Below are 24,158 nucleotides of genomic sequence, written 5' to 3'. Positions count from 1 at the left end.
TATTTTAGTTTATTTTACTTAATTTAGTTTTATCGGTATCTATGTATGACAAGAATTTACTACATTATTATGTTTTAAAAGATTTTACGAAAAGATATGGTTTAGTAAAATTACTGAATAAATAATAAATTTATTTTCCTGTAATAAAGAAATAAATTATAAGCTAAAATATACTTTAAAATATATTTTTAAAGTTAGAACCAGAGTGTTTTCAAAAGAAACAAATTTTTACGAAAATTTTAGTTCAGTAAATGTTTTCAAGTTGATGTGACATCTTTGACTAGTATATTGAGACATATACGGGTTAAGGGTGTTACATTTATGCACAATAATCAATCCCAAAACTCAATTAAGTCCACAATAGATCAAGGTTCTCTAAATCGAATCCTAATGGGCATAGTTTTGAAAAACTATTTAGAAAATAATGTTTGAAAATTATAACATGCATAGTTTTTCATGAAAACAACATAATTAAATCAAAAACATCAAATTTAAAAATTAAATTTAGATTTTCGATTTTTTTTTTAATTTTGAAAATTCAAAAATTTATCGAAAATTTGTGAGTTTTTGATGAAATTAGTTGTGAAATCTAGTTTCTAATCATCAAACAATCAATGCCCGATATAATTTTCATCCTAGAACTAATTAAAACTAGTCCTAAGATAAAAAATCAATAAAATAAAGGTTTTTGAAACATTACCTTGAAAATTTCAGATTTGAGAGGAATGAGATGTTGTGTTGCACGATTTAATGATAGTAGCAGGATATAGAGATAAAAAGCTCGAAGATTCCGACAAATTTTCGTTGATTTTGAGCAAATAGAGATTTAGGGAGAGAAAGGGGCGAACGACGCAATGGAGTGTTTTTGAAGAGTTTTTGAGAGGATGAAGAAAATTAGGGTTTTTATCCAAAAACCCGACGAATGCATTGATTCACGGCCTTGTGCATCGATGCACATTCAAGGCGTGCATCAGTCCACCTTCATGGTGTATCGATGCACATTCAAGGATGCATCGATACACTGTTATGTGTATCGATGCATTAAGCACAAAAATGTTAAAAATCCATTTTAAACAATCAAAATGCTAAATTGATTGGCTCTAGTGGTATTGGCAACTCATATATTGAAAATTAATCATGTTCAATCAATCAAATTAATCCTTAAACTACATTTGAACATAAAGTTAATTTTCACCAAAGAACATAAACTCCCCCTAACTATTAGCAAATAATGCAATCAAAAAATATTATTATAAGCATTTTTCATTTTTTCTTAAAAGTGCTAAAATTATTTTAAACACTAAGTGAAGATAGGTTAGTTAAACCTAATTCTCTCCTAAGTGTCCAAAATCTTTCTTTGTCTAAAGGTTTTGTAAAGATGTCCGCTAATTGGTGCAAAGTATCAACAAATTCTAGAACTACATCTTCCTTGGCAACATGGTCTCTAATGAAGTGATGTCTAATTTCAATGTGCTTAGTTCTAGAGTGTTGGATGGGATTTTTAGTGAGACAAATAACACTAGTATTGTCACATTTGATAGGAATGGTACCTACTTCAATTCCATAATAAAAAAGTTATTGTTTCATCCATAAAACTTGTGCACAACAACTACCAGCTGAAATGTATTCCGCTTCAGTGGTAGATAATGCAAAATAATTTTGTTTCTTTGAAAACCAAGAAATTAACATATTTCCAAGGAATTGGAAAGTACCGAAGGTGCTTTTCCTATATAATTTGCATCCTCCATAATCCGCATCAGAAAAGGCATGCAAGGTAAAGCTAGAGTCTCTAGGATACCAAAGTCCTAAACTAGGAGTGTCCTTAAGATATCTAAAGTTTCTCTTAACAGCTAGTAAATGTGATTCCTTAGGAAATGATTAAAATCTAGCACATAAGCAAACACTAAACATAATATCCGGTCTACTTGATGTTAGATAAAGCAAAGAGCCAATAATGGATCTATATAATTTAACATCCATACATTTACCTCCTTCATCTATGTCAAGCTTTGTTGATGAGCTCATTGAAGTGTCATGAGGTTTTCCATTTTCTAATCCAAACTTCTTGAGCATATCTTTGACGTACTTAGCTTGATTGATGAAGATGTCATCTTTTCTTTGCTTGATTTGGAGTCCCAAGAAAAATGAGAGCCCCCACATCATGCTCATCTCGAATTCACCTTGCATTAGCTTAGAAAATTCTTGGCAAAGAACATCATTAGTAGAACCAAATATTATATCATCAACATAAATTTAAACTACTAATAAATCTTTATCTTTATGCTTTAAAAACAATGTAGTGTCAACCTTCCTTTTTGAAAAACCTTTTTTAATTAAAAAGTTTGACAATATTTCATACCAAGCTCTAGGAGCTTGTTTTAAACCATAAAACGCTTTTGTCAATTTAAGAATATGATCTGGAAATTTTGAATCTTCAAAACCTGGAGGTTGTTCCACATACACTTCTTTTATAAAACCATTTAAAAATTCACTTTTAACATCCATTTGATATAATTTAAATTCATGAAAACATGCAAATGTTAATAACATTCTAATTGCTTCCATTCTAGCTACGGGAGCATATGTTTCATCATAGTCCATGCCCTCTTCTTGAGTGTAGCCTTGAGCAACAAGTCTAGCCTTGTTTCTCACTATATTACAACTTTCATCAAGCTTATTCCTAAATACCCATCTAGTACCTACAGTAGATTTATTACTAGGCCTTTCAACTAAAGTCCAAACTTTACTTCTCTCAAATTGATTTAACTCTTTTTGCATAACCATAATCTAATGTTCATCATTTAATGCTTCTTTAATATTCTTAGGCTTTATGCATGAAATAAATGCAACATAATTACAAATATTTCTAAGAGAAGATCGAGTTGTTACCCCTTTGGATGGATAACCTATAATCCCACCATCCTTGACATAGTTGTACTCTCTTGGGTAAGATACTTCCCTTTCTTCAATGGTTGGATTCTCGAGAGGATCTTGAGTTTCCTCATCTTTCGTTTCTTCCTTTGATGATGGTTCTCCAATGTCATGTTCAGCGTCATTTATATTTATAATACCTACATCATCATTCAAATAAGAATTCTTCCTCAGAAGGGGATTATCATCGAAAACAACATGTATAGACTCTTGTACAACTAAATTTCTTTTATTAAATACTCGATAAGCTTTAGAATTTAAGGAATATCCCAGAAAAATTCCTTCATCACTTTTAGTATCAAATTTACCAAGGTTTTCTTTACCGTTGTTTAAAACAAAACATTTACATCCAAAATGATGAAAATAGCTAATGTTAGGCTTTTTATTTTTGAAAATTTCATATGGAGTTTTCTTTAAAATTGGCCTAATCATTACTCGATTTACAACATAACAAGTGGTATTTGTGGCTTCTGCCCAAAAATATTTTGGCAAATTGTTTTCACAAAGCATGGTTCTAGCCATTTCTTTTAAAGTTCGATTTTTCCTCTCAACAACTCCATTTTGTTGGGGGGTTCTAGGTGCTGAAAAATTATGGCTAATACCATTTGAATTACAAAAGTCAGTAAATCTAAGATTTTCAAATTCAGTTCCATGATCACTCCTAACACTAGTTATAGAGTAACCTTTTTCGTTTTGGATTACTTTTGAAAACGTGATGAATTTTTCTAATGCTTCATCTTTAGTACTTAAGAATAGAACCCAAGTATATATAGAATAGTCATATACCAAAACAAATGCATATTGTTTTCCACCCAAGCTAGTAGTTCTAGATGGTCCAAAAAGATCTAAATGGATCAATTGTAATACTCTACTAGTTGATACATCATTAATGGATTTAAAAGAAACTCGCTTTTGTTTTCCTTTAGCACAAGCATCACAGATTTTATTATTATCAAATTTTAGTTTAGGCAACCATCTTACTAAGTCTCCTTGAATTAACCGTTGCAAAACACTCATACTAGCATGTCCTAGTCTTCTATGCCATAACCAACTATCATGCTCATCCTTAGCAACTAGGCATAAATTAGTCATATCTATAGAATCTAAATGCACCATGTAAATGTTTCCTATTCTATGACCAACAAGCATAATCTGATTAGATGCAATGTCAATGACTTTACAACAATTAGTTTCAAACATGACATTGAATCCCTTATCACATAATTGACTAATACTCAATAGATTATGCTTTAATCCATTCACATATAAAACATTTTTTAATTTGTATGGAAGAGGTATTACCTATGACACCTATACCTTCGATGTGATCTTTTGAATTATCACCAAAAGTCACTTCTCCTCCATTTTTGGCGTTAAGCTCTATGAATCGGCTTTTGTCCCCAGTCACGTGTCTTGAGCATCCACTATCAAGGTACCATGAGTTTAATTTGTTTCCCGTGCCTTGTAGCAATGCTCCTTTTCCTACAAACATAGATTAATTTCTAATTTTTGGTACCCAAATTCCTTTGGGTCCATATTCATTAGTTTTCAAAATCCTAGTCCCTTTAGGTATCCATTTGTGTAGGATATCTTTATCTTTAGTAGTAACGAGTCCTTTAGGAACCCATATACTTTTAACGATTTTTCCATTAGAGGTTCTTCGGGGACCTCTATGATTGTAGTTTTTAAAACTTTTTCTAACAAAGTTGGATTTTGAATTTTCTCCAATTTCAAAATGTTTTGTTCCAACTTTATCAAAAGAAGCTTTAAGATCATCAATTTTCTTTTGATGATCATCATTGACCTTTGAAAGTAAATTTAACAAATCTGAAATTTTCTTTTCAAACTCTTCTAATTTGAATTGTAAATCTTTGATTTTAATTTCAAGATCGTTGTTGGTTTTGGATATGAGTTTATTTTCATTTTTCAATTTTGAAATATCATTTTTATATTTTAAAAACAATTTCTCATAATCCAAACCAACCCATTATATTCCTCTAATAACTCATCATAAGATAAATCATCTAAATCAAATGAGTTAAAGGTTACCTTAGAATCTTCCCCGAATGCCATCAATCAAGCATAAGTTTGCTACTTCTTGTTCCTCTTCATCGGAACCTTCTTCATCGCTCCATGTAGCCACATGAGCCTTGTGCTTATTCTTTGATTGACCATTTCTCTTTAATTGTAGGTAATCATATTTGACATGCCCCGGCTTTTTGCATTCATAGCAAATGATTGGGTCCTTCTCTTTTGGTTCATTTTTGAGGCCTTCATTTCGTTTGAATTTTCTTCCTCGGTAAGGTCTCATCATTTTTCTGAACCATTTGGCAAACAATGTCATTTCCTCGTCATCGTCATCTTCATCCGAATCACTCTCATCTTTTGTGGATTTGAGAGCAACTCCAATATTTTTCTTCTTCTCCTTCTCCTTTGGTGTCTCGTCAATCTTATCGATGTCCACCTCATCTTCAAGCATCATTTCATGAGTGAGGACGGAACCAATTAGATCTTCAAGAGTTAAGGACTTTAGGTTCTTAGCCTCGATAAATGTCGTCTTCTTGGATTGCCACGATTTTGGAAGTGAGTAAACTAACTTCCTCATAAGTTTTTCATTTGGAATGATCTCTCCATATAATTTGAGACCATTGACAATTGTTGAGAATCTATTCGTCATAGCTTTGATATCTTCATTTGGTTTCATCCTGAAATTTTCATAGCTATGTGTTAGAAGACTAATTTTAGATTCTTTTACCTCATCGGTTCTTTCATGGGTGACTTGTAGTTTATCCCATATTTCTTTGGCGGTTGTACAAGATGAAACTCTCCCATATTCATCTGGTCCAAGAGCACAAAATATGATATGGATGGCTTTGGAGTTGAGCTGGAACATTCTTGTCTCTCATTCACTCCACAACCTTGGATGAGTGAGAGGTTTGATATATCCGTCTTCTACAATATTCCATGCTCCCATGTCACTTGCTTGAATAAAATACATCATCCTATTCTTCCAATAGGCATAGTTAGCTCCATTGAAGAAATGAGGCTTATTGACGGGCATCGAATCAAGACCGAAGTCGACGTTTGAAGTGGAGGTCATTGATGACTTGATTATCGATGTAACTCTTTCCAATCGACTCAAGAGGCGATTAAACCTTCAAATGAGTGAGGCTCTAATACCAATTATTGAGTTAATCAATCGATGGAATCGGCCAAGAGGGGGTAAATTGGTAATTAAAAATTTGGTGGAAGCTTTTGAAGAAAATTGAAAGTAATTGCACAGCGATTTAGAGTGGTTCGACTTTCTCAACCAAAGTCTACGTCCACTACCTTAGCTATCCACACTAAGGATTTTCCAACAAATTCACTAATTTGTTCTTTCTTTTGAGGACAAAGAGTAACCTTACAATTCTCTCAAGAATTATACCCCAATTCTTGAGCACACTCTTTTTCAAAGAGAAATACACAAATTTGCAAACTTACAAGGAAATTCTCACAAGGTAAGATGTTTGCACAATTCTAGAACAATAAAATAACACTAAAAAATAATTACAAATGAGCACAAATGGTGTTCTTGAAAGCAAAATGAATATTGAAAGGAAAATTGGCTTGAATTGCACAAACTTAGTGTTTGATGCTTTCTCTCTTGTTTCTCTATGATTTCTTGTTGATCAATGGCTTCAAAACTTGCTTAAATACTCCTTCAATTGATTCTGAACGTTGGGGATGATTAGTGGAGTCAATAGAGCCGTTTAAGTGTGAAAATAATTAATTAAAGCAGTTGGGAGCGTCAGTGCATCGATGCATACCCATTGTGCATCGGTGCACTTAGTGCACCGATGCATAAAATGCATTCGATGTTTCAAAATAGCCAGAGTGCATCGATGCATGGCTGGTGCATCGATGCATCAAATGCATTCGATGTTTTCATAAAACCTTGAGTGCATCGGTGTATCACTTTGAAAAATTGATTTTAGGCTTGATTTTGGTTCAAAATACTTTGTGAAAATTGTTTAAAAAATAGTTTAAGTATAAAACACAATTTTACACATTTAGTAAGGTTTGAAATTGATCTTGAAAGACTTGGAGTAATAATTTGATATTCGATTAATTGAATTGAATATACTTATAAAATCTTTGTAAAATTTTAAAATTCATTTATACTTAGTTTGTTATATCGAAACATCAAAATGTTTTCAACAATTTTTTATATAAAAAAACAAAATTTTCTATTTTTTTTAACTTACACCCTTAAAATCTTTTATTTCAACCTCATTATCAGCTATCGTTGGTTAAAATCTTTTATTTTAACCTCACTACCAACTGTCATTGGTCATCACAGACTGCCTTTGTCATTGTTGAATGATCACTTACTCGTCATCTGACCTTCATTGCTCATTATCCCTTTTGTTGTCATCACAATCCCCTTAAATTCATAAATCAAAACTTAAATCTCAAAGCATAATACTCGAATCCATAACTTAAATATCAAAACATAATACTCAAATTCGTAACTCTAATCTCAAATTTCATTCACCCAAAGTTAACCTAAGGGATTTATGAGGATGATGGAAGGGTTCTAAATATAACTAGGGAGGCAGAATTCTTTGCGTAGACGAGGGAGTTACGCAAGCGGGATGAGGGAAATTAAAAAAAATTAAATAATATTTTTTTTTTAAAAAGTAACAATTATAAAAATATATAAAAACATGACACGTGTCAGATAACGACTAAATTTAATGATCGTTTCAGCTTTGACACCTAAAAGTATAATGTTGAAAATGTTAAGACACTCAATATTAACGAAAAAATCTTTATGCACCTAAAGTTAACTTAGGCTATAATTTGGACACTTATTTTACATTAAACTAAAATATAATAATTATTATACGTGTTATTTAACAATTTTTTAACAATTATTACTATGTAAACACTTAAAAATATAACAAAAATGTTAGACACATAAAATTATAATGGAATAAATTTTAAACGCATATTTCTTAATGAAAAATTTTATAGACACTAAAAGTCAAAGTATAATTTTGTTGTTTATTTTTGCATTAAAAAAACGATCCTATTATCAATCTGGGCCTTAGCGATGGTTTTATGCTTAAAAACTGTTTGAACAATTTAGCCCTTTGTTTCCTCTGACCACCTTCCTTCCAATAGTTGGCTTTCACTGCATTTTTCTTTTTAACTGATAACGCCCTTTTCTCTCAGATCTTTACGCATCGGCGGAGAGAGGATCAGAGCGTTAATAGGGTTTAAAAGGTACGGCCTCGAAATTTCGTTTGTTTTTTTTCTTCAAAAAGTTATATGATTAGCATTTCTTTGATTTCTTTTTTAAATTCTTGATCTGGTTTTATTGATTGCCAAGCTGAATTACAGTTTTGTTTGATGAGATCTGAAATTTGACGTTAGATTATTTCATTATTCCACTAGGTTTTATCTAATTTCCGCGTTTCAATATCTCATGCTTATAGATTGTTTAGTTATTTTCTAAGAGTATTTCTGAAGGGATTTTTTTTTTGGAATGCAATGTAAAGGCCATGGCGGGATCAGGGAGTTCGATGCTATATTCATTTCTTTTATTTACTGTGATTCTCTCACTCCAAGAGATGTATCCAGGGAAGTTAGCTTCGTCAGAGCTTTTCACAATACTTGGTGGATTCATCAGCTCCCTCTTGTTTCTTGTGTTACTAACAGTGAGTCTCCAGATGCCCTGAATCTGCTCCTTTATTCTATTTATTTATCACCCAGTTTTGCATCCCTGGCTTTATGCTCTCAACTATGGTTTTAATCTGATCATATATTGTATTTGTCAATGTTGTAAACGCCAACATATTGCAATCCGAGCTCTGAGAACTGAATACCATTCTTTTTTTGGCCTTACATTGCTTGATTCAGCATTATAATCAGTATTTTTCTTGCCTACTCTCCTTTCAGTTCATTGGGAATTTCCAGGAGGCAAATGGGATGAGGACCGGTTGGGGTGCCGGTAAGCATATAGAGACCCTTCTTTTCATTAATTTTGTCTGCTTGTTTTTTTTTAAAATTAGTTGTTGTGATATATTATTAATAAACGTCAGAGAGAAGAAGCCTTTTAACATTTTATACTGTCATGTAACTTTCATTGGTGAAAATATAGAATGCATAGTGCATTCATGGCTCATGAGGTTCACTACTGAAATTAAACAGCAGTAAGAAACTCAAAGGTTTGATATTTGAAAACCATTATTTCCTTGTTTTGGTAATAGCCACTGAAGTTCATTAAAACCCAACATTGAATTCTTTTTTTCTTTATGGAAAGATATTTTTCATTGAAAATGGAATTTAAGAATCTTAGTATTAGCTCGTTATTCTAACAAGTTTTACAATGCAATCGCTTCTTTTGTGCTGGATTTCACAACAAACTTAAATTTCTCTCTGTTTTGGCAGTCATATTAGCAGAAGCTGTGGCACTGATTGCTGCTAGCACTGTTCACCGTGTGTGTATCACGACATGGTAATGTCAAGGAAGTGACTCATTATCTTTTTACTTCATGCTTTATGAGAAACATTTTAATCCATTAACAGAATTATTTGGTAAGTTCAAATTATGTGGATGGAATAATATGTTAAAGCAAAACCAGTTGAGAATAAACCCAATGCGAGAGAGAAACTGGTAGTTACTGTTGGAACTTGAACATATATCTTATAGAGTCATGGATTGGTGGAGCCAGGTGATGGATTTGAAGCTATTGACAAATGTTAGGTTTATGGCTAAAGGAAAATGTTAAAATGAGTCAAGTATGCTTCCTAATAAGTTTGTTCCCTCCTGTGGAAATGACTGCCTTTATATTTCATGTTCAATGCAAGTTCTTGTTCTCAGCTGGATTTTGTTTTACCAATATTCGTACTAAATTACTAATGGCTGACTTTATATTTCCATGTTCAATGCAGTTTCTTGTTCTCAGCTGGATTACTTTATGAGATCAACAAGATTTCAGGAGTGACTGTTTCTAAAATTGAATAAAAAACAAAGAGGCACTGAGTTTAAAGATCATTCCCTTTCAGAATAAAAGTTAGTATTTGATTAGAAGGTTGTTTGGTTGTGGCATTGTGCTATTAGGACTATATATAATCAACGATCATCAGTAATTTCAATATAGAAATTTTCCGTTAGAGGTCACTGTTGTTCACGTGTTATTAGCTCACCCTTGATTTCCTCTGAATGAAGAATTTTGAGAAGAGTTATTGTTTTCCTCTCCATTTTGCTATGTTTTTTTTTAATATAATAAAAACAATGTATGAGTGTATTCCTGTTTGTATGGAAGCAAATGACTTAATGCAGCCATGGCTACAAGAGAAGAACTCAAGTCTTGAACTGCAAATCATCTTTTGATTTCCATTTGTTTCCAATCCCCAAACTTTATTCTTCTTTCTTATTTTCATATCAAGGTAGTCAATACTTTTCAGGTGAAAAATACTGTTTTTGTTCTGGTACAAGTGTATTCTAGTGTATCAGTGCTGAGTTTATCAATATATATATATATATAAATTACATTATGTACGCAAATATACCTCAATTACATACATTTATATCCATATACAAACTTTGAAAATTATTTATATTTTTAGAAGTAGTTATAAAAAATACTAAAAAATTAATTTAAAATATTTAAATTTTGTATTAACCGACTTGTATTGAAATAGATAGAAACAAATTAAAAGCCTGATTGGAAAGAAAATTAATGTATGTAATATTGATTTAATATTAAAACGGCAAGTACTGACTGAAAAAATACGGATTATGAAGTTGAATGGTACAATGGGGGGTTTGATTGAATTGGCCATGCAGAGTTGTGCTCAAGGTATTCTGAATTTTCAATCAATGTCGAACCAAAAATTACCTTAGCCTCCCAATGATGGTACAAACATGGAACATGCAGAATCTATAAAACTAATTTGTATATAATAAATAAATAATTAAAATGAATACCAACGGTCCATACTATTTAAGTAAATACATTGATTATATCAATAATGGAAAGGAAGACAGAAACATTTTATATTATTTTATTAATGAAATTATAATTTAATGATTTTAGCAATTTCATGATTGTTAAATAACTCAAAATTTTCATTTTCTATTTGCCTTTAAATTAAAATGCCTAGATTTTAATCATCACTACCAATTATTAATGTCACCAAAATTAATTATTTTTAAAGACACCGTAAATAAGGAATCCCTCTAAACCTGGAGGAAAATAAAAGAAAAAGATGAAGGTTGTAAATTTTAGATGACCACACCAACAACCCATTAGTGTTGCAGGGCCTACCGCTCCCCTCGGCGGCTGGGGCAGTCCACCTACGCCCCTCACCACTCACTATCGCCGCTTAACTTCCACCACCAAATGTTTTTTTATACAACATAAAGGTTTATATATTTTTTTCTTAACGAAATATTATTGTTGTTTTATTTTCTCCTTCTACTTCTGATTTCACATAAAAATGTCTTCCGCTGCTTTTTGAAAGGGTAACCTATTTTCGCTTACCCAAAGTTAATTTTTGGTTGATTAAAAATTTAAAATTTCCCTGAAGGATATTAAAAACAATATTTTCCCCCTTGCATATATTTAGATTCGATTACTCTCAAATTTTTATAAACTCAATTTGACTCGAATGCATCCTTAAAGTTCAATTACTAGTTTGCCCTTTTATTTTAATAACAACACCTGTGGCTTTCCCAGGGTTGAACTGTTCAATCTGTTATGGAGATGTGAGAGCCATTGAAAGTGAGCTTCTTTTAACCACCTGGTTCAGTTTATGGATAGTCACAATCAGAATCTGATCCTTTTGGCCATGGCCACTAATTATCACCCTTTAAATAATAATACATAAAATATCATAGATGTTATGCACCCTTTTAAGAGTAATTACATGAATTAATTTAACTGTATTAAACTCAAACCTCCGTAACTCATCTTTCTAATCTTTATTTCTTTCTTTTTTTGCCATATCAGATATGTAAGATGCAGAAAAGACTTTGTGCTGAACAGAAATGGGCACTTCCAATGGTGTTAGTGTTAATGGAGTTCGCAGTAACGCAGGAGAAGAAAAAAAGTCGTCTTTCTTTCAAGTTTCAATCATTCCAAGCACATAAGACTTCATGTTGTGTTCGAATTTTCTTTTTTTGCATTTGGACCGAGTGATATGGAAAGTTACAAGTTGAAATGGTGACCAATGGCCTCCATTTTTGTTGAACTTAAGGTAATTAAAAACTGCAAATTCTAGCTTGATATGAACATGAACCTTCTTTTTTATCCTAGGAGATTACTTTTTCCCCTTGCCTTTTTATAACGCTGTCCACGAATGGTATAAATGATCATAAACCAGTTCGATTCTACTGAACTAGTAGGCCGTCGAAAAGGGCTTAAACGACTTGAGATCTAGAACAACTCCGGCAATAGAACCGGCGGCAGCTGCAATGGTGATAATAAGGCAAGCAATGCTAAGGATTTGAAGGCAAAGCCATCTGGTGCTCCACTTTAGTATCTTCTTCTGTGAAATGTACATCTCAACTGGGAAATAAACCGTTAATGGCCAAAACCCAAGTGCCCCGAGGAGTCCAACAATGTCATTAAAGAAAGGAAGTAGCATGGAGATCACAGTTGTAATGATCACGAACACTGTCCTCCAAACCAGCCGGAACAAGTTGAGATTATAAGGGCGGAAACCCGGGATCGGGATCTTGATATCTTTGGTAATGAAGTCAATGTCCGGAAACTTCTCGGCCGCGGTTTTCTCGACGAAGGCGAAAAGGGGTTGACAGTATACTTGATATGCACCAACAAGGTGAATCACAATGGCAGCATTGGCAATGTCAAGGAGCCAAAATGGGTTATAGAATCCAAAACCAGTTAAAAGGTTTCCAGAGGACAAGTCTCCAAAAGCAGCATATCCCATGCATCCACACAACATATAAAAAAAAGTTGTCACTGCAACACTTATCATTGTTGCCTTTTTCATTGTCTTTGATTCTGCGGGTGGAGCCCTGAGGGTGTCCTGCAATAAAATCACCATATCATTTTAAGTTCAACAAATTCAAATGGACTTATATATACATATATAAATATATTTACCTGAATTTCAATGAGTATAAGGGAGTAAGAATAGGCAAAAGCTATGTCTCCAAGTGCCTGGAAACTCCTCCATATTTTTTGGGTTTGAGTCACAGTTCCAACACTTATTCCTGTCAGGCTTCCCCTGATTTTTCCAGTTTCTGGTAAATTAAACAGCTTATATGTGTTAGACAAAAGCTATGTTTCAAAGAACAAAGAAGAACTGAAACAAGGATTTTCAAGTGCCCATGTATGTAGAGCTGTTAATACCTGCGACTTTAGCAATACCCAGGCCAAGGCCAATTGTGGAGTAAGTGAAAGACATGACAGCAGCAACAATGGAAAGCCACCATAGTTGATCAAAGTCGGGTATTTGAGAGAAAATGATTTCAGCAACCCCAAAAGCAATCATGTAAGGGTTGCTATTCATATGGCATGGATTTTTGCCACCACTACCACTGGCATGGAAGCAATTCGACCTTTTGATTGCCCTGTTATATATCAAAACACAAACAACTTTTAGCCCTCAATAAATGCAAGAAAAACCCAACATCCTCTGGCATTAAATCAACATGATATGAAGTTGGGAACTCACATCATGCTAATTGACGATGCAATTGTGTATCCGATGGCAACTCCAAAAAGATTCAAGTATTGAACCCATCCACATATCTTTACTTTAAACCCACCTGCAAATAACAGCAGAAAACAAAGATGTTAAGGATGAAAACAAAGAAGAAAACCCAATTTGGTAATGGAACTGAAAGTTACCAAGGTTTGATCTGACAGCATCCATGTAAGTATAGTTTCTCTTGCCATCAACAGGGTCACCGGAGCGGTAACAAGCAGCAAGAAGAGCGGAGGTGTAGTAAGTTACAAAAGAAAACATAAGCATCACTATTGGACCAGCAACCCATCCAAGCTGAGCAGTGGCCCAAGCCAGGGATAGGACCCCAGAGCCAATGACTGCAGTAATAATATGAGCACTTGCTGTCCATACGGTACCTGGCAAAAAGCCGAAAACAGTGAAAAATTAAGATTTCCGTTATATAAAAAGAAAAGTTGAAGACACTTCCAAGTAAACTTTTGGTTGAATCGTACCGGATCGCTTGAGACGGCCATCGTCATCGTAGCATTTCGAGCTACCATGTGGAACATGTGGAAGCACATCAATGGAGAGGTCGAAAACTTGGTGGTTGTTGTAAAGGTGGTTTCTTCCAGCACCATCGTCTCCCATCTTTGCCAAGAAAAAGGAAGGGGAAAAAAACCCAAAAAAAATTAAGGCTTTCTTTTCTTATAAACTTGGTTGTCAGAGTTTGTGCACGCTGTAAATAAATTAAAGTTGAGTCTTTGAAGTTTGATGCATCAAAGTCTAGTTATGGCAGTCACTGAAACTGAGATTTGAACACTTCCTCCAAAGATTCAGAGCAATAAAGTCTCTCCCGTGAGATGGATAGAACTATGGGGAATTGAATTTGGGGTTACAGAACAATGGGGTTGGAGCCTATATATAGAAGCTACCATGGGAAAAAGAAAGGGGTTGCAGAGAGAAGCACGTGGTGTAAATGACATACACCAGTAGGTGTTCAATTGTTGGACCCAGAGACCACTCGGTTTGGTCAAACATATTAGCTTAGCTTATCTGTCTTTCTTTCAATGTTTTAAAAACTCCAATAAATGTCACAAATATTTCTTGCCTATCTTTGGGTTTGCCCCCACAAAGTAGGCATGGCATGGCACTTTCCTACAGGCTTCACTTCTCATTTTTTTTCATATTTCAACGATAAGACATAACCTCACTTTTTAGTTTCTTCCATCATTATAGTAAGTATATTTCTTAATTATTGATTATATACCTTTCATAAATATAATTGTTTAAATTTAAAATTTTTAAAAATAATAATATTTTATTTTATCACTAAAATCACTCAATAATTTTTTTTAAACAACAATTAATACTTTTGACTAATTATCACCAAATTAATTAACTAAATGAAATGATAATTAACTGATTTATAGGAATTAATTACTACTTTGAGAATAAAGTAAAAAAATTAATTATCCAAAAAAAAGTAAAAAAAATTAAACGCCATATGATAAAGCAAAATGAGCTTAATTAATGTATTCATACCTTCATTAGTGTGCCTTAGAAACCCTCACCCTTCTAAAAGGATAGATGCCAACAAGTCCTATCAGAAGAACTAAGAAGATATAAAAGAAAATTTGTACAATTGTTTTAAATATTTGGGGTGTGAGTGTCAGTGATGAAATTTGGGTTGCTTATATAGTGGAAGGGAAGAGCTTTTGTAAGAATAATTAATAGTTTAATATAATATTGTCTTTAAAGGACCACCTTTGATTCAAATTCTGTTGGTCATTGCTTCTCCTCCATCCTTATTGAAGGGGAATAAGGTTCTTGCTTTTCTTCATTTTCATGATCCCAAAAAATCAAATTTAATATTTATTGTTAATTAGTGACGGTCCAATGAAATGCTTTCTTTGGTTATAATCACAGTAATAATCCTAAGGCTAGTGTTAGTCAGCAGTCATCGTATGTCAGGTAATGGAGAATGCCAAGAACTTCATTCCCCACCCAGCGCTGCCACAGTTGAAGATGGGCTATGCAATCCGCTACCTGCTTGCCCTCTTCATAACTATGTTGGAACACAATCCCATTACAACATTTCCTTAATTCCATGCACCATTGTGATCGGGGCGACGCAATGTAAAGGTCATAGTATAGGTCATGGTTCAATGTGCCTTGTATAAAAAAAAATACCAATACGGTGGACAATCAGCATCTAATTCCTGTTTTTGGTTACCAGAGAATGGAAATATTTCCAAGTGAAATTGGACACCCTTCATTTTCTGGAGAAACTCCTCCCTCTTGCGGAAATGCTTGTCAATTCCATGTACTTCGAGGCTCTTTACAAGGAATGCTCTTCCCCTGTGTTTTTTAATGGATATATGGCCCACATTTCTATTTTTTATTAACTCTTGGATTTATTAGTAAAAACTATTTAGGGTTGTAGAATCAAGTTAAAATTGAATTAATTTTAATCAACTGTTTCATTAATATTTTAGAAAAAAAATATTATTTAATAAATTAATTATTTTTCAGTTATAATAAAAATATATAAAATAAATTTTAAATGATAACAATATTAAGATTTAAACTCTAATCCGATTATTAAAATATCAGACAAAATAAACATGAGAAATTGATGTAAGCAAAGGCTGCCAGTTCTGACCATCCCACCAAGTAGACATTTTTGCTTAAATAGTTATCCTTTACTTAACAATATGAAACTAAAATAAATTATCAATTTGATCATAGTATATTAATAAATACTTTTATTTAAGAAAATATGTAACTAAACATATTTTTATTTTAGAAAATATATTTTCTATTTTTATTTACCAGACGTGTTTTTTCAATTTCTAAAAAATAGAAAATATAAATTATTTTCTAAAAGTTAAAAGAAAAACATAAAATATATTGGAAAAATAAAATAAAATATTTTATTTTATATATAGCTATTTAATTTACTTTTTATATATATACTCTAAGAAATGTAAGTTATAAAGTTCTAATTCTGAATGGAAAAATCCGTCCAAAACATAATAATGAAAATGAGATGGAATAACTTTTATTTCAAACCCTAGCCATTATTGGAACAATTCTCTTCATTTAATGATGAGATGGAACTATAAATGAGAATGACGTGGAATAAGGGAGGGGCGAAGTCACGGGCAGGAAGGGGTAATGGCCCGGCCCCTTGGTTAAATGGTTTAACTCAATTTCAGTCCCTTCAAAATTTTGGTAATTCAATCTATTCCCTATTAGCCCTTAGTTAGATGAGAAAATTACATTTTTAACCCTTTAAATAATAAATAATTAAATTTAAACACAAAAATTCTTTAGCCCCTAATATTTAATTTTAGTCCAGCTTCGCCCCTAGAATAAAGAGCAAAGTTGTTGAAAATTAAAATTAAAATACGAATTCTCTCAAAACTATATATACTATTGTAATTAATCTAATTAAGTTTGATGGCATTAGCCTTAGTAAGTAAAATTTAAAAATAAAATACGGACTTGTATATTATTTAAGTTTTCATATAAAATTATAAATATATTTTTTAAGATTAATGGCATTTTCGGCCATCAAACTTTTTATAAAAAGTTCTTTTATCCTTTAAACTTTTTTCTCTTTTGACCCTTAAACTTTTATTTCTTTTTTTCAAATAACTGGTTTTTAATAACTTTTACTTTTTACGTTTTTCATATTTTTTTTATAATTTTTAATAATTTAAATATTTTTATATATACTTTTAAAAAACCTATACTTTTTATTTTTTCACAATAAGATAATTTAACTGAATCAACGTTGATAAATAAAATAAATTAATTGATATTAGATCAACAGGTATGTTATTTTTTTTCGTCACTTAATTCAATCTAACAAGAAAATTGAGGGCCAAAAGATACATAAAAGATTTAAGAGCTAACATAATAATTTTAAAAGTTTGAGGATAAAAAAATGTCATTACACCTTTTAAAAAAAAAGTTTTATTTATGTATAAGGAAGAGTCATCAACGAATTGGAGAAGCTAAACTTGGAATTGGAACATCACAATACTTTCAAAGATGATCCTTTATACTTTTTTTGGTACACATGGAAAATATGAAACTAAAATCTTAACTCGCTCGCTCCGTTCTTGTCAGCTCCCAACATCGCTCTGATTTCAATTGGAGGCGATTGTAAAAGGGAGGAATCTTCCTCTTGAATGAGCGCAAAGTTCGCCAGTTTATCAGCGCATTTGTTTCCTTCTCGCCAAATATGTCGTACTTCAACCACCCATCATTCCTTTATGATTTCTAAACAGTCGTTAACCATATCAAATTCTGGAAAATCATCCATTCTTTCTCCATTAAAGATGTCCACAATCCATTTAACATCCATCTCAAGGATCAGGTTTCTCAAACCAAGACTTTTAGCTAAATTGAGACCCTGTCGAGCCCCCCAAATTTCAGCGATCGAACTATTGACCCTCCCTAATCTCAACATGAATCCCACTTTTCAGTCACCATTATGTCTCGAATCAGACCACCTGCATCAACCAAACCTGAATTCAATTTATAGACACCATCAGTATTAAGAATCCATCATCCCGCAGGAGGTTTTTTCTATTTGACCCAAGAAGGATCGTTCATTATCCTTCTTTGCGGTTTTAACATAGCCTTCTCTAAATCTCTTGCAAACTGTTTAGCATAATTTATAATTTTAAAAGGATCAATGCACATTTCTTTAAAAATCCTTTCATTCCTACTCTTCCACAGTCCCCAAATTATTGCCATAAACAAATGACTCCATTCCAATCCCTCCAACCCGACCTTCTTTGAAAGGCAATTTTTCTTCAGCCAAATCCTGAACTCCATCGAACTAAATTGGTTGTCCTGCTCCTTCACTTTTAGCTCTTCCCAAACGAACTTTGATGCGTCACACGAGCGTAAAATGTGGTCTATTGACTCTGTTTCATCTCAGCAATCTTTTCAGTTAGCATCCTGAGTCATATTCTTTCTGCATCTAACCGCATTTGTATTAAGCTTGTAGAGGTAGGACATCCAAATAAAAAATCTGATTCTTTCACTGGTTTTAGTTCTCCATACCCACGTTAGATTTTCCCCATGATGCCCACCCATCTCCATGATCGACATGATTTGGTAGGCTGAAGTAACCGTAAATTGGCTATCCTTGGAGAAACCCCAAGTGTTAATATCTTGTTCGTGAGGATCAGAAAGTTGCGGAATCAGAACTCTTCCAATTTCCATTTTAGTTTCATAAGAGAGCAAGTGTTGAATTCCTCGGATGTTCCAAGATCTGTCATCATCAATGTAACTAGCCACCTCTTCATTTATGGTCGGGTTATCCATTAAAGGATAAATATTTTACAGAGGATCTTTTCCTACCCACCAGTCCTGCCAAAACTTAGCTTGAGCACCTGATTTAATATGCCATCTACGACCTTGTTTAATTAAATTGCGCGTGCGTAGTAGACCCCTCCAGGTGGAAGAGCTGTTTCCTTTTGATTCTGTCTCTAAGAACTCCTTGTGTTTTAGATACTTTCCTTCGGACACCTTGCACCAGAGATTTTCTTGTTTGGTGAGAAGTTTCCAGTTGTTCTTCGCCATAAGAGCGATGTTCATTAATCTTGCTTTACGAATGCCTAATCCTTCCATCTTTTTGGATCGACATACTTTGTCCCAACTAACTAGATGATTGTGAGCATTTTCTATGTCACCTCCCCACAAAAAATTACTATCGATTATGTCAAGCTTCTTACTGATCAAAACTGGGAGCACTGAAGTTTGCATCGTGTATTAGAATAGCATTTGAGACGCTTTGGATAAGCGTTTTTCTTTACGCCATAGATAGGACTCGTCCTTTCCAGCCTACCAATCTTTTCATGACTTTTTCAATAAGAGGGCCATAGGTTTATGAATTGACTCTTTTATGGATTATAGGGACTCCCAAGTAGGTTCCCAAATTATCCGTAAGGGGGATGCCACACAAGTCACTTAAACATTAAGCTGTATTAGAACTAATATTAGGTGAGGTAAAAAGTTTTGATTTCGTGAGATTTACCTCGACTCCAGCTACTCGGCCAAATTCGTCAAGGCAGTTTTTCATGTACTGCAATTGATTAGAGTCCGCTTCAGCAAACAACAGTAGACCGTCCGCAAAAAAATAAATGACTTAGTTTAACTCCACCCCTCGAGCACTGAAACGGTTTCCATAAGCCCTTTTCTACTTTCTTCATGATGATATGGGAAAGTCTTTCCATAAACAATATGAACAAGTATGGCGATAGCGGGTCACCTTGACGGAGACCTTGCTTAGGATTCAGAATTTTGGTAATTTCCCCATTCCATAACGGTTCGATTGAATATGAAGTAATGCAAAACATTATCGTCTCTACCAGTCTTTCAGGAAAATTAAAGTCTTGAAGAGTTTTCTTAAGAAATTCCCAACTAACATTGTCGTAGGCTTTTTGTAGGTCAATTTTGGCAATCATTGCACCTTTCCTTCCCTTGAGGTTCATCATAGAATTAACAGCCTCTTGTACGATCAAGATGTTGTCTGATGTACTTCTACCTTTCATAAAGCTATTTTGGTATGGACCAATCAGCCTTTGAAACACAGGACATAAATGACGAACAACAACTTTAGAGAAAATCTTATACGATGTGTTCAAGAGGCTAATCGGGCGGAATTGAGTAACATTATCAGCTGCAACGGTTTTCAGAATAAGCATCAGGAAGGTTCTTAAGATCCTTGTATCCATCTTTCCCAACTCCAAGGTATTATTCGCAAAATCTCGTAGGGTATTTTTAACCGTGTCCCAATTCTGTTTATAGAATATGGGTTGGATATCGTCCGGACCCGGAGCTTTCAGACCCTTCATGTTGAACAGAGCAACTTTAACTTCCTTCATAGTGACTTGATTCATTAGCTCGGTTCTTTCTTCTTCATTTAATCTGGGTATGAAACTATCATAATCCCTTGACAACTGAACATACTCTTTCCCAGCGAACAACCCCTTATAAAAATTACAGACATGTTGACAAAGAGTCGTTTTTTCTGTGATCCAGTCATCCCCAATGAACAAACCAACTATTTTATTAAATTTACTTCTGACTATAGTCTTAAGATGAAAAAACTTTGTGTTCCTTTCGCCTTTCAAAAACCAGTCCAGTCTTGATTTTTTATGCCAAAGAATTTCCTCCTGCTCCAACACTTGTTGATAATCAGTATCCAGGATCTTTTCCAATTCTTGAAGGTAAATCGAGTAGAAGTAATTAGTGGATCTTTGAATTCGATTCACCATAGTTTTCTTGCGTTTGAAGATGTCTCCAAAAGTATTCTCCTTCCAATCTATAAGCGCTTTCTTAGTCTCTTCCACCGCATCAACAAGAGAGTCTTTCTTTTTATCCCAAGCTACCCTAAAGGCTCTGTTAAAATCTTCATGCGTAAGCCATGTTGCTTCAAATCTAAAAGGACGTTTCTCTATGTCGACAGGAATTTCCAAACTCGTATTAATCAAAATCGGATTATGGTCAGAATACACTCTTGTTAAAGTAATCACTATAAGGTTCGGAAAGTAATCGACCATCTCCACATTATGAAGCAACTTGTCAAGTCTTTCTTGAAGAGTGACTCTTCCATATAGGTGTTTGGTCCAAGTAAACTTACTACCAACATAACTAGCATCCATCAGATTACACCTATTCCAGTGTTCGCGAAATTTGATGATACGGTTCAGACAATCAGAGTTACTGCCTATACGTTCATCTAAAGTAGAGAAGTCATTGAAATCGCCCACTATCATCCAAGGTTGATCAATAATTATAGAGTAAGCGTAAATATTCTCCCATGCTTCTTCTTTTTTGAGCGAATGAGGCTGGATATAGACAGTGGAAAGCAACCAGCTTTTATCGTCTTCTTTAATTTCACAGTGGATAACCTGGTTTGTGTGCTGTCGAATGGTGACCTCTTGCGCTTTCGAATTCCAAAGAAGGATAAGACATCCCCGGAAACCTTGAGAAGGGACCTCAAAATGATTTTCAAACTTCAATTTCTTTTGAAGTGAAGTACCAGTACCTGACTTAGCTTTAGTTTCAAGAAGACAAATCATGGTTGGATTTTCCTCCCGAATCAAGTCTCTACAATTCCTATTGAAATTCTTATTTCCTACTCCACGGCAATTCCAAGAAATCAACTTCATTGAGGAATAATATTTTTCGTGCAAGCCTCAATGGCCATCATATCGTTAGTACAATCTGCATGTTCTGGCCCAATTGGTTCGATTTCCATATCCCGAGCAGCTTGAAAAACAGATATACAAGTAACGTTTTCAACTTCTATCGGTGGTTTCTCCTGATATTCCATCATCCTATTCACCTCTACTTCTGGTTCCATGACAACATTTATAAATTTCCCCCAACTATTATTGCTTCCTTTCGTTCCACACTGTTCCACTCTCTTGGCAAGAATTCGGGAGACTGAAGTATCTCGTCTGTTTTCCTATGAAACCCACATCCTGAGCTCTCTTCCAGATTACTAACTTTATCTATGATGATGCCTCCTTCACTTCGGGTCGACCTCATATATTTTGTTGACATTCCAGTCTTATTAGAGATTTTGTATCCCTCTTGATTTCAGCTTTGATCCTCCTTCCCCTTACTCATCTCATCTTCATCAAGCTTATTCAAACTGTCGAATCTATTATTTTGACTTGGTTCTGGAATTTTACTACCTTGATTCTTCTAGATACTCCTAGGTCCACGAACTCTCCTTTGAACTAACATCCAAGGGCCGTATCTATCCTTAGCTAATTCTTTCTCTTCATGTTGAGCATACTCATGTTCGTCATCCTCTCGTCTTTCTTGGTTTTCTTGGACTTGTGGTTCTCTGTTGACCTCTTTATTAGTGGGATTAACTTTTTGATTAGCAAAGCAGTCAGTGACTCTATGACCCACCACGCCACAATTGAAACAGATTGAGTGCAGACCCTCATATTCAATATTGTAGACCCTTTTACCCATACGAACTTTAGATAACAGAGGAGAACCTAGGTCAATTTCGACGCATATTCTGGCAAATCGACCTCTTGTTGACCAAACTGTGTGATAGTCAATCTTGAGGGGATTTCCAACAAGCTTACCTATACTACAGAAGACACTTTCCTCAAAGTACTCGATATGAAGCCCTAGGATATGGATCCAAACTTCCGTAGACGGAATTTTTGCGTTCGCTACCACAAAATTGGGACGCCATCTCTACCGTGATATAATGGTCCATAATCTTCCAAGGCCCTTCCATGAGAACATTCGCTCTATCCAACATATTCTGAAATTTAATCGCATAGAACCCATACCCAAGATCGATACATTCGAACTCACCTTCTAATTTCTACAGATTTGTTATCCTGCTGATTAGGGTTTTGAAAGCCACTGTTTTACCCAATATCTTGATAATCAACGTCTTTCTCAATGGTTTCCTCAACTTTCCTTTTAGTTATTGGGGAATCTTAATAGTCGGGATGTCATCCCCATCAGAAATTTCCTCTTCATCTTCAACTTCAACTGAGAATTGAAAATTCCCAGGAAGAAGGGTAGGGCTTGCTACCGCATCTTTCCAAGATCTTCTTGGCCTCTCATCTTCGAAAACCCTATCGCCTACCGTTGGACGAGTTCTTTTATGTATTCTTTCTGCATTGCCTTCCCCTTCCACCGCCTGAGTCACCTTGGTGACCGGCGGAGACGCCTCTTGCATGGAGTCAAAGCAGGACGCTTATTGATGAGTATTTTACTGTCCGTGGATTATGTAGATGATTCATTATACCTTTTTAAAAAAAGTTTTATTTATGTATAAGGAAGAGTCATCAATGAATTGGAGAAGCTAAACTTGGAATTGGAACACCACAATACTTTCAAAGATGATCCATGATACTTATGCATGGAATAATAGTAATGATAAGAGTGCAACATTATTTTCTTCCATTAATACAAAATATTTAAAGTTGTTATACTCAATGCATTAGTTTTAAATATTATTTCTTTTCATAAATCTCATCACTGTTATTAGACACCGACTAACACTCCCCTTCTTGGATTAACAAATAAATAAGATTAATTAGTATACATAAACACACAAAACCCAAATATAAAAACCAACCTGAAGAATTTTCAAGTCAAAATGTAGAGCGGAAATTGTTGAGTATTTGGCTTGTAAACACGCAAAATTCTAAAGGTTAATAGAATATCTTTCCCAAAAGCACAATTAGAATAAGTGCGTGCTTGTCCCACAAGCCCCAAAAAGCACATATATCACTAAGAATATATTTATATTTTAATGTTGTTAATTAGGTACGAAAGTTTCGTATCAGCTTAAGGAGATAAAATATGGAAATAAGGGATTATATTTTTTAAATAAATCAAAATCAAAATATATAAATAAATATATATCTATCACTTCAAAAAATATAAGAGAACAAAAATTAATTATTTGATCAACCGACCAAATGCGTTTGTTCATATAATATAATATATTTGTTTAATGA

General features: G+C 33.8%; 2 protein-coding genes across 2 annotated transcripts; one reads left to right on the top strand and one right to left on the bottom strand.

Moving 5' to 3' along the window:
• Positions 1 to 8,092: 8,092 nt before the first annotated feature.
• LOC120180393 (protein KRTCAP2 homolog) lies at positions 8,093 to 10,182 on the top strand. The gene is made up of 5 exons (XM_039185721.1): positions 8,093 to 8,202; positions 8,478 to 8,636; positions 8,878 to 8,929; positions 9,370 to 9,436; positions 9,874 to 10,182. Exons 2-5 carry the CDS (start codon positions 8,481 to 8,483, stop codon positions 9,944 to 9,946), a joined length of 348 nt encoding a protein of 115 aa, XP_039041652.1. The 5' UTR covers positions 8,093 to 8,202; positions 8,478 to 8,480; the 3' UTR covers positions 9,947 to 10,182.
• Positions 10,183 to 12,225: 2,043 nt separating this feature from the next.
• LOC120180414 (amino acid permease 3-like) lies at positions 12,226 to 15,186 on the bottom strand. The gene is made up of 7 exons (XM_039185741.1): positions 15,166 to 15,186; positions 14,136 to 14,271; positions 13,806 to 14,039; positions 13,630 to 13,723; positions 13,305 to 13,525; positions 13,056 to 13,195; positions 12,226 to 12,978 (listed from the first exon to the last, which is right to left on the bottom strand). Exons 1-7 carry the CDS (start codon positions 15,169 to 15,171, stop codon positions 12,325 to 12,327), a joined length of 1,485 nt encoding a protein of 494 aa, XP_039041672.1. The 5' UTR covers positions 15,172 to 15,186; the 3' UTR covers positions 12,226 to 12,324.
• Between the last annotated feature and the right edge of the window lie 8,972 nt (positions 15,187 to 24,158).

The sequence above is a fragment of the Hibiscus syriacus genome, unplaced genomic scaffold (assembly GCF_006381635.1).
Source record: "Hibiscus syriacus cultivar Baekdansim isolate YM2019G1 unplaced genomic scaffold, ASM638163v2 tig00112495_pilon, whole genome shotgun sequence".
NCBI classification, from domain to species: Eukaryota; Viridiplantae; Streptophyta; class Magnoliopsida; order Malvales; family Malvaceae; genus Hibiscus; species Hibiscus syriacus.
This window is presented reverse-complemented; position numbering and strand designations above follow the sequence as displayed.